This window comes from Lolium perenne, chromosome 1 (genome assembly GCF_019359855.2).
Source record: "Lolium perenne isolate Kyuss_39 chromosome 1, Kyuss_2.0, whole genome shotgun sequence".
In the NCBI taxonomy this organism is placed as follows: domain Eukaryota; kingdom Viridiplantae; phylum Streptophyta; class Magnoliopsida; order Poales; family Poaceae; genus Lolium; species Lolium perenne.
The window spans coordinates 215,181,474-215,197,189 of record NC_067244.2 but is presented as its reverse complement, the minus strand read 5'-3'; the positions used below and the strand labels follow the sequence as shown (position 1 = coordinate 215,197,189).

Genomic DNA, 15,716 nt, shown 5'->3' with positions numbered 1-15,716 from the left:
GAAGTCCGAGCTGTCCATCACGTACTCTATCCTGTCAACTTGCTTGAAAACAAAACAAAAAATCCAACGACATCAACTTCCATATAACTATGAATTCAATCAATGAACTGCGGAGGAATTACGGCGAATACGCACAAGGCCGGGAGAAAAGTCTTCCCTTTCCTAGTACGTGATGACTTTGGGGAAAAAATGCTAGCAACTGGAGTCTGAACATGATTTTGCTTTTTCTTTATTCTGTTTTATGATAAGCTTGTTGCTCCGTGAAAGTTATTCTAGTTGCGTAAAGCAAGCAAAAAAGAGCTCCTTGCAAATTTGCAAAACTATTAAAGCTCCTTGCAAAGAACAAAGAGATAACAAGTTGTAAATGTGTTGCTACAGATACAGAGCCAAACAAATCGAAATGCAAGTATCTACGGACTACTGCCCTAGTATCTTTTCTGCAGAAGAGCCACGGAGTTCGCCGGCGGAACCAGGATATACCGCGTGAACAGCAGCTGTCCATCACTCTATCCTGTCAACTTGGTTCAAAACAAAACAAAATACAACGACATCAACTTCCATATAATTATGAATTCAATCAATCAACTGCGGAAGAATTACGACGAATACGCACTAGGGAAAGTCTTCCCTTTTGTAACGACATATAGCCTTGCACCCTGATAGGCGCTGGGTGTTGCTTGATATAGACTCTTAGGTTTATAAATGACGATAAGTATTATTTTTTTGGTTACTTGTAAGCGCCTACTTACAGGCTCGAGTTGTACATGCCCTAAGAGCTTTCTGTATAAACAAGCGTGTATGCCAGACTGCTAGACGGCTAGCAGCTTCAGTCCGGAAGAGGTAAAGATTTGAGAAAAAATGGATCAGACGATGATCATCGTGTCCACGGTCGTGGCTTCTCTCGGCGTGCTGAGTGCCATCCTGGGGTTCTCAGCCGAGGGCACAAAGCTCACTGTAAGCTACTACTGCCTCCTTGCGTCTATTGTTCAGTACAGATGTGTGTGTGTTTTGTTCAACACTTGAACTGTGGAATTCACTTTCAGTAAGTTTTCTACGAAATTCACTGCAGTGATTGGTGTGTACACTGAAATAATTACCTTTTGGTCACAATATTTCAGGTATTTTAGTAATACACATGGATCAAAAAAACACATTCTGATGATTTTGAGAGAAAATTTCGCTTCTTTGTCCAAAATGAAAACCTAAATTAGTGAAATTCACGAAATTTCAGCGAGTTCTGTAGGGCTGTTTTTTTGCTGAAACGGAAATTCAAAACCATTTGGGATTAATACTGTGTGTGCACGTATGTACATGGGTATGTTCTACTGCTTAGTTCTTACTCGGAGTCGACGTGGTGTCTCGCTCGCAGCTTCGGGACTTGCTGGAGACTGAAGACGGTGTGTGCATTTACCCAGAGAACTCAGCTCTGGGGCTCGGGATCTGCGCGGCTATCTTCCTGATAATCGCCCAGGCCACCATCGCGACTGTCGGCGGGTGCTGCGGCTGCTGCAAGTCTCGCGCCATCCCCTCGGAGTCCAAGCGGATCATCGGGGTTGTCTGCGCCGTCTTCTCATGGTGACAATCAAACCGAACTTCTATCTTACTACTCGCCTCCTCAAGGGCGCGACTGACGGATGAGTCGATTAACACGGTCGATTAACACGCTGCAGGATCGCGGCGGTTGTCGCGTTCGCGCTGCTGGTGGAGGGCGCGGCCTGGAACGCGAACGTGGAACGGGACGCGTCGGCGTACGGGTTCTGCTACGTGCTCAAGGACGGCATCTTCGCCGGAGCGGCCGTGCTTACGCTGGTCGCCACGGCGCTTGGGCTCACTTCCTACCTCCTGCTCCGCGGACAGCCTGACGCTGCCTCTGCCACTGCAGCGGCCAAGACAGGCGTTGAGCAGCCGCCGGCCGGGATCTCAATGGGGCAGCCGCAATTCCCCCACACAGCCGCACCTACATCCGGCGAAGCGCCCACACGCATTCCCCCTCCTCCTCCTACCGGCGGCTATGGAGCGGAAGCACCTCACCAGCAGAAGCAGCAGTTCCCCTCTGCTCCTCCTGCTCAGGGCTACGAACCACCACACGTGCCGAACCAGCAGTACTACCCGCCTCCTCAAGGGCATGAGCAGGTGTAGCCTCTGGTATACTGATCTCGTATATCACTCTCAAGTCGAACCAGATTGACCCTATATTGCGTGCTTCTGGTTTTGTGCATGTCAATGTATGTCGCTACCTGCTGGCGAGTTAGAGCATCCCCACTCGTTGGCGCTCCCCACGCCTAAATCCGGCGAAATTTTCGTCCGGATTGGAGGAAGATTTGGCGTGGGGAGGAGTAGTTTCCCAGTCGTGTGCTCCCCAAGCGGCGTTTCTCGGGGAAAAAGAGGATGACTCGGCGAATCCGGACGAAAGAGGAGACACGTGGGCGTGGGCGGTTGGTTTAGCTTCATCCGGAGTCCCCGGGAGACCCCCGGGAAACCGAGGATGGCATGGGGAGTCCGGACGAAAATAGGCTCAAATCCGGACCAAAACGAGGAACCGGGGGCCTGACTGGGCCGTTTTTCGCCGTCCGGATGAAAAAAGGTGGTCGTGGGGGGCTCTGTGGGGAGACGAGTGGAGATGCTCTTATGTTCTTGTGTGTCTATGTGTTCAGAGGATCAGCACTGATTGATGACTGCGTTCAGGTTTTGAGTCGAGTTGCAAAGACTTCTGAACAACCTTCACTCGGTGCAGGCATGCAGTCAATGAGTCAATACAACCGGGTGACACTAACATCTGATACGATACGGAAGTCGTGACTCACGCCATCACGGACGCCTAGCATGGACCGTAGCATGGCTAACCTGCCAACTTAGGTGGCTACAATCTCTCCTAAGTGGCTTTCACCTACTGCTAACGTTGTGTGCCATTTGGCGACGCCTGCTATCATGCCGTCCTGCATGGGTCCTCCTCACTACCGCCGAAAATTTAATGTTGATTGAACAAATAATAGCTACAGGCGGCACATTCTTTTTTAACTGAGTGGAACAAAATTTAAGTGTTGTCGGAAGAAATGTCGACTATAAGCTAGAAAAACATTTGTATCTAGTTTTAACGAGTGTGGAACATATTATATCTCAATATGTTCGACAAAGTTGAAAAATGATAAAAGTTCAGAAAGAAAAATAAAAATACCAAGAATAAACGTGAACCATGAGAAACTAAAACAAGAAGAGAGTTCAGAACCCATAATCATTTTTTAAAAGTGTAAATAGAAAAAATAAGAAACAAAAAAGAAGTTAAAAGATGGCAAGAAATGTGAATTAATGATAAAGTTACCGCTACTAATTCAACAAAAAATATAATAAGTGCACGAGAACTTTTGTGTCGTGGAACCAATCACGACTACAGGGACGAACATAGTTCTAGATGAAACTTTAGTGCACATAGAAACACTCACTAATTTCAGCGGAATAAAACTTTTGACTAGATGAAACGAAATTTTAGTGTCTAAGTAACAAATTTAAACCATAATTTTAGAGCATGTGGAATGAAGTTTAAACTAACAAGGAACATATCATGACTACTAGCGGAGTGCAATTTAGGACTAAGTTAGCACTCATGGAACAAATCATAGTTACAAGAGGTAAAACAATTTTAGACTATACGGTACAAAGTTTAGACACATGAGAAACACAACATGATTTCTAGCTTGAACACAATTTGTATCCAGTTTTACAAACATCAATCATATAATTATACATAAGAAACAATGTGTTAGACTAAATGTAACATAACTTTATACCTCATGAAACAAAACAAAATTAAAATCTAGCTTGAAAAAGGACCATCACAAAACTAAATTAAGCAAACAAGAAAGGAAAGAGCATAAAAAGAAAAGAAAAAAGGAAAGAACATATCAAACAATGTGTTCATATATAGAAAAATGTTCATGTATACAAAATAAATAGAATGGGTTTTTAAGGAAAAGAAAAATAAAGAGGAATAGAGAAGAAAGAAAGTATAAAAGAAACCAGATAGAAAACAATAATGAAGAAAAATAAGAAAAAATATTATAACTCATGAAAAAAATTAAGTCTAATAATAATGTGTTCATAAATAGAAACAATGTTCACGTGTACGTCCAGAAAATAGGGAATGATTTTTTTTTTGCTGAAAATAAACGTGAAGATGAAAAGGAAGTGGAGCATAAACTATAGAGAAGACAAAACTGGAAAAAAAAATATTAAAAGAGGCACAAGAGTTTAGGCGTGTGACCTGTTGATAGTTGGAGCGCTGACATGGCCTCAAGGGTTTAGAGCCTCAATTACTTGATTTTCTCTTGAGAGATTCCCACGATCATTTGCATTTGGCAAGGCTACCTTAGTTTTGTTTCCTTTCGTCCTTGTGCCGTTCAAACCACACGAAAGAGATTAGGCAAAATAAGCTAGAATAATTTGTCAAATGGTGCCAAGAAGAGCTTACTAGCTTAATTACTTCAGTACGGTGGCCAACGGCGACTTCTACATTCCGCAGCCTCCAGCCTTGGCTGCACACTCCATCGAGCATCAGTCATTGGCTCAAGGTATCGGCCGGCCGCTGGCTAAGTATGTACTGCATAACTGTAGAAGCATAACTGTTGCAAAAGCGCTCGCTGTCAACATGCTTAAACTTGACAAATGCAGGTCATGGATCGCAGTTGAATTTTCAGCACTCAGCAGTCAGCTGGAGTTAGGCTTCATTTGATGAAGCTTTCTGCGTTCGCAGCACTTCGTGCGGGACACGTACATGTCGACGAAAGTTAATTAGACCGGATTAATACTAGGAAATGCCAAAGAACACGGATACCATCAAGCTAGCGATGCAAATCAAGTCATGACCGATTGACAATTTGTTTAAGAGTATCCTCAACATCAATCCAAGTTGGCATAAATAAATATATAGAGAGAGATACCCTCTGTCCTTTTCAATCCCCACTAACAATGTTAGCAGGCTTGTCGATCGAGAATTGGTCTTTTCAGTATAGCATATACGCTTCATCATCTATATGATAATTATAACACATCTGACCATGGCCTTCATATCCATCTAATCACCGGCTTCTCAATCTCATAATTCTAGTCTCATCTGGGACCAAAAAGAGACCAGCAGAAATGGAGACGAGTACGATTGTGTTGTTCGTCGTGGTAGGATTCTTCGGGTTGGGAAGTACCGTGCTTGGCTTCATCGCCGAGAGCACGAAGCTAACCGTAAGTATCCATTCTGAATTCAGGACCTTCAGTTCTTCAATGACTACTCCTTTCTGCTCTGAAACCTTACCCGGGCGCTCGATCGGGATACTTGCGGCAGCGAGGTGACATCGAGGTATCCATGACCAAGTGCATCTACCCTGCCAACCCGGCTTTTGCGCTTGGGTTAGTCGCGGCCATCCTGCTGCTTGTCGCCCAGATCATCGTCTCGGCCGTCACCGGCTGCTGCGGCTGCTGCAAGCCTCGGGGCGGCGGCTTTTCCGGGTCCAAGCGGACCATCAGCATCGTCTTCGCTGTCCTCTCATGGTGAGGCCGTTTGCAGCCCCTGCAAGTCAACTCATTCAGTTCTTCCAACGGGGTGATGGCCGACTGAACTGGCGATTGTCTGCGTGTGCAGGATAGCGGCGGCGCTGGCGGAGCTCTACTTCCTGCAGGGCGCGGCGTGGAACGCGCCGGTGACGCGCGAGGCCGCCGAGGGCTGCTACTACGCCAGGAATGGCGTGTTCAGGAGGGCGGCCCTCCTGAGCATCGTCGCCACCGTGCTCGGGATCAAATCCTACCTCCTGCTTCGCGCGGCGGCTGCCCAGGGACCGGTAGCCATTCTGGGGACGCCGGCGGCAGGCGAGCCCAAGCACGACGGGGTCGCCATGGGACATCCTGTTGCTCCGGTGTATGGTCAGCCGCCGTACGGACACTACCCTCCCCCTCCTGCTCAAGGATATGGACACTACCCTCCTCCACCGGCTCAGGGATACGGACACTTCCCTCCTGCTGCTCCCGGTCAACAACACGCACAAGCAGTGTAGTGCAGAGCTGCAGATCAACCGGCAATGGCATGGGATATGGGGAAGAGCAAACGATTCTCGTTTCTTTTTCCCAAATGTTTCGGTTGTGCAATCTTGGTGTGTTTGAGATTCAGACTTTGTGCAGTGTGTATACCAACACGATGCTATTGATCAACTCCTGCTTTATTTGGTTTCCATCCATCTTATTGCATATTACATCGAGCACACGACAAACATAAATTCCACACAACCTGTACAATTCTAGCACTATGTCTTGTCTAAAAAAGAAGCATCACCTCTGGGAGGCAGGTCGCCGGCCACGCATATCACAGCGCGGAGCCGCAGAAGGGGCAGAACCGGAACTGCGGGTCGACGGCGCGGCTGCAGGCGCCGCACCGGTCCGCGCGGGGGAGGAGCGCGCCCGGCTCGCCGCCACCGCCGCCGAGGGATCCCGGCGCGAGGAGGCCGCACTCGCGGCAGAGGTAGGCGGGGTCCTTGCCCTTCCACCGCCACGCCGGGACGAAGAAGAGCTTCAGCACCTTCTCGGTCTCCACCAGGTCCGCCGCGCCGCCGCAGCGCAGGCACCGCCCCGCCGCCTCCTTGAGCACCCGCCCCGCCCCCTGCTCCACGCCGCCCGCGAAGAAGAAGAACATCGCCGCGCGCGCCTTTACCGGATGGTCTCGATTCGAGGATACCTTCTCGATCAGTTCTCGCGAACTCTGGGTTCGATCTGATTCGGTTCAAATGGGTGGGAGATCAGTGGGAGGTGTTGGTTTTGATCTGTGCTCGGATTGTTTCGCCCTCGTTCTGGAAAGGGGGAGAACGAAGAAAGAGATTTCTAGAGAGGTCGGATTTAGGGCATCTCGACCGAAAATGGGTTCCAGTCGGAGCGCCGACGCACAGTGACCGCATCGTCCACGGCTAATGCAAACACGGCCTAAGAACATCTCCAACAGGCGCGCTATATAGGCCGCGCGGCATAAAAACGTTCGATATAGCGCGCGGGAGAGAATGTGGCGCTCCAGCAGGCGCGGTAAACGGCGCGGCGCTGTAAATTTTTTAGGGCGCGCGGCGTTTTGCACAAACCGGAGAGGCATATCTGGTGCGTCGGCTACAGCGCGCGGCAAAGCTCGTCCAAGCGCGAAAAATCCCCCGCGCTGAAACTTCCTCTTCCGCGTCGCCACCCGAGCGCCCAATCCGTCGTCTCCGCGCACCGCCGGTGAAATCCCGACGATGGACGACCCCTCCGGCAACCCACCGACCCCTCCCTACTCTGTCCCACCCTCCGCCGCCGCTACTTCCGCCGCACCACCGCCAAACCCTACCGGCGGCGCCGACGGCGGCAACGCAACAGCTGCTGCGCGCGCGCTCTTCATCCCGCCGCGCGGGGCACTGCACGCAGTCTTTGCGGCCGCAGATGGCCGCGCAGGGCGCCGGCACCGCGCGGCCCGCGCCGAGGAGGGAAAGGCGCCGTCGAACAAACGGCCGCACATCGGTCCCGCGTCCGTCGCGCCGCCGAAGAAAGCGAAGGCGCCCGTCCCCCGCCGGCCGCAGCCTCCTCCTCCGACGACGAACCAGGCGCCTCCTCCTCCGACGACGACGAACCAGCCGCCGCCTCCGTCCGGCAACCGCGCGGGCGCACATACGGTGCATGATGAAATGCCCGAGGGGTAAAAAACACTACTTTTCGTCCAAATTGTAGTTTAGATGCATACCTAGCCGGGAAGTGATGAATTTCATTGCAATGTAGAGTCGATGATGCGGCATTCATGGAGACAATGAATGTTGGATCCTCGTTCATGCATGATGAAGCCGCCGATGGAGAGGAGGAATATGACGATGTAGATGAGGAAGGAGAAGGGTTGATTGAACCTCGCCCTCCCGGTCGGTCCGCCAACTACACCATAGCGGAGGACAAGTTGCTTTGCAAGACGTGGTTGACAATTGAAATGGATCCAACAACCGGTACCGATCAAACAAGAGAAACATATTGGATGAGGATGACGAAGTACTTCAACACACACAACACAAGTGGGAACGAGCGAACCATGCGCTCACTTCGGTCCCGTTGGTCCGGTATCAACACCGATTGCCAAAAATGGGCGGGCGTGCAAGCCAACATCGATGTTCTCAATCCAAGTGGCACTAATGAGAATGATAGGGTAAGTCATTCTACTATGTTCACCATATGGCTCATATGAGAAGAATACGGTTATACTTCATATAGCTAATCTATTTTCTTTTCCGCATATGCGTAGAACTCCATGGCTCAAGGATTGTTTAGGGATGTGGGAAAGAAGAACAAGAAAGGCAACAAGATTCTTGGCAAGCCATTCACCTTGCATCATTGCTATGACGTGCTAGGGAATGAAGAGAAGTGGAAGACGCGCGGCAAGTTGGATGCGGCAACTATGGCGGCCCATGCTACCGGTGATGCAACAATCATCGATGATGATGATTCAAGTGATGAAGGGAAGAAGAGAAGCTCCACTCCTCACTCCGTCAACAATGGGCGGAGGAATGTGCATGGTAGGAAGACCGCCAAGGAAATGAAGGGAAAGAAGACCGGAGATGATGACATTGCCATGGCTATGGAAAGGATTGCAAATGCAAGGTTGCAAGCAAATGAAGATAGAAAGATGCAACGAAACTTGGAGAAAGAGGCTATGGATGCTATTGAAGCTAGGAGAGCCGCTTTGGAGGAGAGGATTGCCGCCAACGAGGAGAGGAAGTTGGCTTTGGAGGAGAAGAGGCAAGCCTCCAAGGAGCATGCACGCCTAGCGGAGGAGGAGAGGAAGCTTTTCTTGATGGATACTTCCCATATGGATGAGAGGCAAAAGGAGTACATCAACCTTCTTCGCGATGAAGTGTTGGCCAAAAAGAGGTTGTTGGTAGCCAACATGAACACTTCCACTACCAGCATGTTTGGAGGAGGCATGTTTGGAGGAGGCATGGGAGGCATGGCCGGCATGGGAATGAATGATCGTCGTCGGGGATGACAGTGATATCAGCAAGGGCGGCTATCTCCGCGCGCTCTCTGTCTTCCTTGAGTTTGTACGTGAAGGACACCAGGAGCACGCCATGCTCCTCAAGAAACTCCTGCTCTATGGTGACCCAGCATACCACTGCATGGTGTAGTATGCAAGTCGTTGACATAACACCAGTGAAACACCGTTTCACTAGTATCACATCTCTCAGAGTGGTACCAACAGAAACATATGCGAGCCCAAGGCATGTCCATAGAAGGATACACGAACTGTTTACAGAAGATCAACACAGCCTCGTACTTTACAGTGAGGTAAAACTACAAATAAAACTTCAAAAGAACAACTCATAGTCTAACTTATGGCTATCTCTAGCTTTAGAACTACTTGGCTTGCTATAGAACTCTAGCTACTTAGGTGCTAGGGTTAGGGAGATGATTCTCTTCTATTACTAGTTTAGGTTTAACAAGACGTATGGTCCTAAATTATGCTGTTGGTGCAACGAGAGCTGCATTTTCTTAGAGAGCAAAAAGTGCAGTAACCACCACCCCAAGTCTAGGACAGCATTGCAACGACGATCTGATATCACTATAAGCAACCACCGCCTTTAAGCCACTAATCATTTGGCGCTCACGGGTTGTGATCGAATCTAACCTAGCAAATGATTGCAGCAAATTGATAAGAAAATTATGCTCCACATTCTCATGTTATCTTCTTATGCACCTTGAAAAGAAAATGATACTCCCTCTGATTTATAATATGTGTCGCTGGATCGTATGTATCTAGATTTATTTTAGTCTTTTTTTCCTTATTTTGGTCACAAATATTACTACCTCCTTTTTAAAATAAGTGTCTCGTTTTTGTCTAGAAACAGATGCATCTAGATATATTCTAGCTATAAATACATCCGTATTTCAAAAATTGAAACAATTATTTTAAAATGGAAAATATTTCTTATAGATAGAATTGTGTGAACCAATAAAAACACGTGCACAATCATACATCCTAGAGCTAAGCTACGAGAACAATTGTTCCTAATCGAGTGGAACTAGCTGAGTCGAGTGATGTCACCTTTTTTTCAAGGTCTTCTTCTTCACCTTCATCAAGCACATCTCTCCTCTTCACCTTTTGAGGAGCCGTGCCTCCTCCGAAACCACCGCTAGCTAAATTGCCGTCCACCCCACCTGAGGCTAGGGCGATGCCGCAACGTCTCACCTCCATGCCCTGCCGGAACTCCTCCTTTGCCAATCCCCCGCCGCCCCCGTCATCCTGTAATCCCTCCCTTATTCGGCGAGCTGGGTTGTCCGGCCCTCTCAGTTCCTCTCTTTTCTGGTTTCGGTCGCGGGATGCGGTTGAGAAGAAGAGGCGGGAAACAAATAGTATTATGTAGGCTCCAGTTGCACGAATCTTGTCACGAAGATCTAACCGTGGTTGGCTTGACTAAGCACTAATCTAACTCTTGGCGAGCTAAGAACTAGAAAATCCTTTTGTATAATAAATATTTCGTTATCATAGAGCATCTCCAGCTAACCCCGCATATCGGCACACAAAGGAAAGTTTGGGCCGGTATGTGATTTTGTAGTGTCTTTTGGGCTAGACCAGACACCACATATGTGGTCTGGTCCGTAAAAATTATCGAGGGCCATGTTTCCAACCCACATCGGCCACTATATATCTCGGTCGGATTGACCGATGCTGGTCAAAACCCTCAGCCACTTCCCCTCCTCCTCTATCGCACCGTCCACCCAAAATTCGGTGGTTGCTGCGTGTGCCCTCGACATAACCGCAACACCGCATTGCCATGGTGTCGGGGAGGTCGCTGAACATATGCGGGGGTGGCTAGGTTGGCCGCGGCCTGAGGTCGGGCGACCGCGTCTTCATCGGCCTCGACACCGACAAGGAGGAGTGAGCCGCTACCCGCGTAACCACCGGGACAACAGAGTCCGGTGAGGTATCCCCAATCAGCATTTTGGTATATTAGAATGTTGTGGCGGCGAATTCGGTAGAAAATAGCAGTGCAGTGTTGATGCTTTTGCTGAATGTACAAACTGTGTATGAACTGAATGTAGATTTCTCCCGCGAAGTCTTTTTTTTTTTTTTGAATTTGCAGACTCGTATACCGTATCTGATCTGCACGACGAAATTTCAGACTGGAAACTAGGTTTTCAGTGCATTTCAGAAGTCTATTTGCAGTTTAGATTTAAGGGATGTGCTAGAGATGCTCTAGAACCATGCATGGCGTATTGGCGCGAGGTTAGTTGCTCGATCACACTCTTCACTTGCCCTGTTCGTCTACCGGCCGTTGCTTGAACGAATTGATGGACGTGTATATACTGTGCGGTATGCCGGTATATCAGCCTACAAGTACATACATATCCTATAGCCCCGCGGAGCTCACCGTCGTCGCCACGATCGGGCTCCTCACCGTGTACTTGCCGGCGTCGTCCACCCACGTCAACGACCCATGCATGATCACGTCGGCGTCGGGGGCCTTGTTCTTCAGCTGCCCCCGGACCACCACCGTGTACCTCTGCTTCTCCTGCTTCCCGCCGAACACCAGCCTGCTCGGCACCACGCTCACCGTCAGCCCCCTCAGGCCCTTCACCTTGGCGCTGTAGCTCGCCGGCCCGTTGCCCACGTTCGTAACCTCCCGAACGAACTTCCTCTCGCCGGCGGCGCCGGCCGGGTCGAAGAACGCGATGAACGACGGGTAGTTGAGGTCCAGCGAAGCGCCGGCGCAGTCCACGGCGGCGCCAGGCGACTGCGCCACGGTCCTGATCTGCGCCTTGGTGTAGTTCATGGCGCACATGAGCCTCACGTAGTCCTCCGGCCCGGCGTCGTACACCAGGCCCGGGTCCACGGCGCGGTTCGGGTCGATGTGGCCGGACCCGATCGCCAGCGGCGTCGCGGCCACGTTCCCCTGCCCGTTCATGTCCTTGATGGGAGCCAAGGTGTTGTCGGACGCGCTGGCCGTCGTCATCATCGCCGACCGCACAGCCGCGGGGCTCCACTCCGGGTGCACGGCCCGCAGCAGCGCCGCCACCCCTGACGCGTGCGGGCACGACATGGACGTGCCCGAGATGATGTTGAACTTGCCGAACAGCGCCTGCTCCCCGACGTTCTGGATGGTGACGTTCTCCGCCCACGACGCGAGGATGAGCGAGCCCGGCGCGAGCACGTCCGGCTTCAGCACCGTCGGGCAGCTCGCCGACGGGCCGCGCGACGAGTACGTGGCCACCACCGGCGCGGGCTTCGTGTCCACCACCGTCACCTGGAACTTGATCGACGCCTTGGGCGGGCCGCGGCTACTACGCTGGATGTAGTGCAGCAGCGCGGGCTTGTCCTGCGGGCTCAGGATCACGCCCGGGAACTCGAAGTGCTCCGACAGCTCCCTGAACGGGTCGTTCGTCAGGAACAGCCCGGCGCGCACCTTCGCCTGCTGCGCCCCGTATATCGCGGAGCTGAGGGAGTCGGTGGAGGTGGTGTCGCAGAGGATGACCTTGCCTCGGTTCATGGAGAGCGCGGTGGAGTTGTCGCACGCGTCGAGGAACACCAGCCCGGCATTACCGATGCTGGTCGGGGTTCCGGGGTACAACGACTCGCCGATGACGGTCGTGCCGTCGCCGAGCCGAACGATGCCGGAGAACTTCCGGTCCACCGTGCCCGACGCGACGGTGAGCACCCATGGTGTGCCGTTGTGGAGGTACCCGAGGTCCGGGCCGTCGTTGCCGGCCGAGGTCGACACGAACACGCCGCGCTGCATCGCCGCGAACCCGCCGATGGCGATGGGGTCTTCGTAGAACGCCCTGAAATTTATGCCAAGGGAGAGGGAGAGCACGTCGACGCCGTCGGCGATGGCCTGGTCTATGGCGGCGAGTATGTCGGATGTGTACGTGCCTTCTTCCCACAGGGCCTTGTACACCGCGACCCTGGCGCGGGGCGCCATGCCGCGCGCCGTACCTCTGGCGTACCCGAAGAAAGACGCTCCACTCACGGGCGAGCCGGCGGCCGTGGAGGACGTGTGTGTGCCGTGGCCGTCGGTGTCTCGCGGGGAGTTGACGGCGATGGTCACGTTAGAGTTAGCGAAGACGCCCTTGTTGAACTTGCGCGCGCCGACGAGCTTCCGGTTGCACGCCTTGGCGGCGTCAAACAAGGTGCCGGACTCGCAGAAGCCCTTCCACCGCGCCGGCACCGGCGGAAGCCCGTCGTCACGGTAGCTCGCGCTCTCGGGCCACACGCCCGTGTCCACCACTCCGACGATCACGTCCTCGCCGTACTCGGACGCCTCCCACAGCCCTCCCGCCGCGCTGAGGCCGAGGAACTCGGGCGTGTGCGTGGTGTCGCGCACCACCCTCGCGTCGTCGGGGTAGCACGACACGAAGCCGCGGGAGCGGCGGAGAGTCTCGAGCTCCGCCGCGGGGAGCCGCGCCGCGAAGCCGTGCATCGCGTGGTCGTAGACGTAGAACATGTCTGCCCCGGGGGCGGCGGCGGCGAGCGTGGACTCGTACCAGCTGAGGTGGCTCGCGAACCCTGCCGGCATGGCCGACTTGTCCATGTGCACAATGTAGGACGCGGCCGGGGTTTCAGCCGTAGCAGCTGGAACGCACAGCGCGACCAGCACCAACGCCAACCATGGCCTCATCGAGGTACGTACGTATGTACTACGGCCGGCGTCGTATGGGAAACGTTGCTCCGGCAATGGCGCGCGTCGCTATTTAAACTGCCTGGACATGGCGAGCGATTTGACCTGTATACCGTATACTCTTGGATTCCGACCCATGCATTCGGTGGTTGACGAGTCCCTGTTGGAACATGGGCATCCTCCTCTCCTCTGCTTCGTCCTCTGCTCGTCGCGTACGTACGTGGTGCTGGACACTGTGTCGTGTACTGCAGGGGACGCGCATGTTGGCGAAGCGCATGTTGGCGAGTACTGATACTTTACAAGTCTATGATAGGGTATCATGCAGCTACCACTTATTATGTGCAGTCTCTTTGTCTGATTTGGCATTACCATGCAACGATTTTGTTATTTTAATGGCGTAGATGGTTCTGCTTAACATGGTTAGTACAGTATTATGCATGGCATGAACTGTTCTGTTGATCATTGGGAAGTGTACGTAGTCTCCGGCTGGAGTGACTGACTATACTTCAATAAGAGAACAAATCCAATGAACATGTTATGGATCATATGTTTCAGTGCATTACTTCATGTTCTTAGGGCATGCATAATGGTAGGGAAGAAGGGTTTTCTCTTAACAGTCCACATCATATAAAGAAAACATTAAATATAAATGGTACAATGCATTATCTTTTATTATTATCCTTAGCAATAAATGAGAATCAACTAAATTTTAGAAAGAAATTGAATTGCTAAGGAAAGACAAATGGTACAATGGAGAAAATAGTCTTTTCTTATTTCATAAGAGATCATTCCTTAGCTAAGGGAAGACAGCCTTCTCTTTTATTCAATCTCTCTCCGTCAACTAAGCAAAAATCCTACATGGCAGCCATAAGAGAAGGCTGACGTCACCCCATTGTACATGCTCTTACATTGAAAAAGGGGCAGCCTGGAATCTACATATCCGTTGATGTATGCACCATCCTATTTCATGTGTTTTGGTTCTTACTTTAAAGATGTTGTATTATCTCATCTTGATCACGAAAAACAAAGCATAGTTGACAATTTCGGTTAATGAGGATATCCTTGGTGAGAATCGCCTCCCTATGAAAGAACCTCATAAATATCCTGATTTCAAGTGGTACATCAATTTTCCGTAGTGTGTAACTTCAAAGATACATGGTGTGGTCCTTAAGCAAGTCTAGATGAATTGATTTAACGTGCATATACCAGTTAAACTTTGATTCCATTTAAAAACGTCATCATGGTCAGATAACTGAAGTAGCATGAGCCTTTGTACCTAGTGTGGTGCGGCTCTCTATCTCTTTTGTTTCTTGATAAGGTGCCGAAAACCTATGTTCAGAGAGCCGATGCCATAACATTTGCAATCGTGATGTTTTTATGATAAAAAATATATTATATAAGGTTGGGTATTGCTCGAATAGAGGGGTAACCCCTAACCAAGTATCCTCCCATAAAAACTACGGCTTAAACTGTTGTATTGATCATTGGAAAGTGTATGTAGTCTATGGCATAAGTGAAAGACTACTTAAATAACAGAACAAATCCAATGAACATGTTATGGGTGATGTGTTTTATTGCATTACTCCATGTCCCCTTTTTAATTTATTACTATTAAAAAGTACATAGTATTTCAGCTTACTGTAAGTTAGTGGTCACATGAAGTCTCATCATGGATGAACCACCTAAAAATAACTAGCAACATGGCGCGCCATTGCATTAAAATGTTAAACGCCGATCAGACCGTCGGCCACATAGCCCCGTGCTACCATTGCCATATGATTGCACCCAATATAAATAGTCTAAAGCTCCTCTATCGGCTAAACAAAGGATCACACATGGACTGAATGCGTAGCAAAAGGGAGAATCGTCAGAAATTATGTAAAGCTTGATGTTTTAAAGGGTGTGACTACTTCTCAGTTGACTGAGAACTAACTTCGTTGTTAGTCACATGATGTTATCAAATTTTAGTTGCAACTCATGATTAACATGAATCACGATGCAAATCAAATGGTGTAAAACATGACTAAGCACGAAGTTAGTTCTCAGCTAGCTAAGAACTAGCAAATCCCTTTTTTA

At 50.4% G+C, this 15,716-nt stretch overlaps 4 protein-coding genes across 4 annotated transcripts; 2 read left to right on the top strand and 2 right to left on the bottom strand.

Annotated features, from left to right (window-relative positions):
- Positions 1-311: 311 nt before the first annotated feature.
- Positions 312-6,936, bottom strand: LOC127323715 (uncharacterized). The gene is made up of 2 exons (XM_051351846.2): positions 4,259-6,936; positions 312-511 (listed from the first exon to the last, which is right to left on the bottom strand). Exon 1 carries the CDS (start codon positions 6,665-6,667, stop codon positions 6,341-6,343), a length of 327 nt encoding a protein of 108 aa, XP_051207806.1. The 5' UTR covers positions 6,668-6,936; the 3' UTR covers positions 312-511; positions 4,259-6,340.
- LOC127337093 (uncharacterized) lies at positions 847-2,139 on the top strand. Its single transcript, XM_051363974.2, has 3 exons — positions 847-954; positions 1,370-1,575; positions 1,671-2,139. Exons 1-3 carry the CDS (start codon positions 859-861, stop codon positions 2,137-2,139), a joined length of 771 nt encoding a protein of 256 aa, XP_051219934.1. The 5' UTR covers positions 847-858.
- On the top strand, positions 5,098-6,187 carry LOC127323709 (uncharacterized). The gene is made up of 3 exons (XM_051351835.2): positions 5,098-5,229; positions 5,330-5,535; positions 5,627-6,187. The coding sequence occupies exons 1-3, from the start codon at positions 5,134-5,136 to the stop codon at positions 6,033-6,035; spliced, it is 711 nt and encodes a 236-aa protein (XP_051207795.1). The 5' UTR covers positions 5,098-5,133; the 3' UTR covers positions 6,036-6,187.
- A 4,368-nt stretch (positions 6,937-11,304) lies between the features above and the next one.
- On the bottom strand, positions 11,305-13,655 carry LOC127323703 (subtilisin-like protease SBT3). The gene has a single exon (XM_051351822.2). It carries the CDS (start codon positions 13,638-13,640, stop codon positions 11,376-11,378), a length of 2,265 nt encoding a protein of 754 aa, XP_051207782.1. The 5' UTR covers positions 13,641-13,655; the 3' UTR covers positions 11,305-11,375.
- Between the last annotated feature and the right edge of the window lie 2,061 nt (positions 13,656-15,716).

Bases quoted from the DNA above. Each gene is read 5' to 3' on its own strand.
- LOC127337093 (XM_051363974.2), top strand. From the start codon at position 859: ATGGATCAGACGATGATCATCGTGTCCACGGTCGTGGCTTCTCTCGGC. The intron at 955-1,369 runs GTAAGCTACTAC...TCTCGCTCGCAG, and splicing joins CCGAGGGCACAAAGCTCACT to CTTCGGGACTTGCTGGAGAC. The intron at 1,576-1,670 runs GTGACAATCAAA...AACACGCTGCAG, and splicing joins GTCTGCGCCGTCTTCTCATG to GATCGCGGCGGTTGTCGCGT.
- LOC127323709 (XM_051351835.2), top strand. From the start codon at position 5,134: ATGGAGACGAGTACGATTGTGTTGTTCGTCGTGGTAGGATTCTTCGGG. The intron at 5,230-5,329 runs GTAAGTATCCAT...TACTTGCGGCAG, and splicing joins CCGAGAGCACGAAGCTAACC to CGAGGTGACATCGAGGTATC. The intron at 5,536-5,626 runs GTGAGGCCGTTT...CTGCGTGTGCAG, and splicing joins GTCTTCGCTGTCCTCTCATG to GATAGCGGCGGCGCTGGCGG.
- LOC127323715 (XM_051351846.2), bottom strand. From the start codon at position 6,667: ATGTTCTTCTTCTTCGCGGGCGGCGTGGAGCAGGGGGCGGGGCGGGTG.
- LOC127323703 (XM_051351822.2), bottom strand. From the start codon at position 13,640: ATGAGGCCATGGTTGGCGTTGGTGCTGGTCGCGCTGTGCGTTCCAGCT.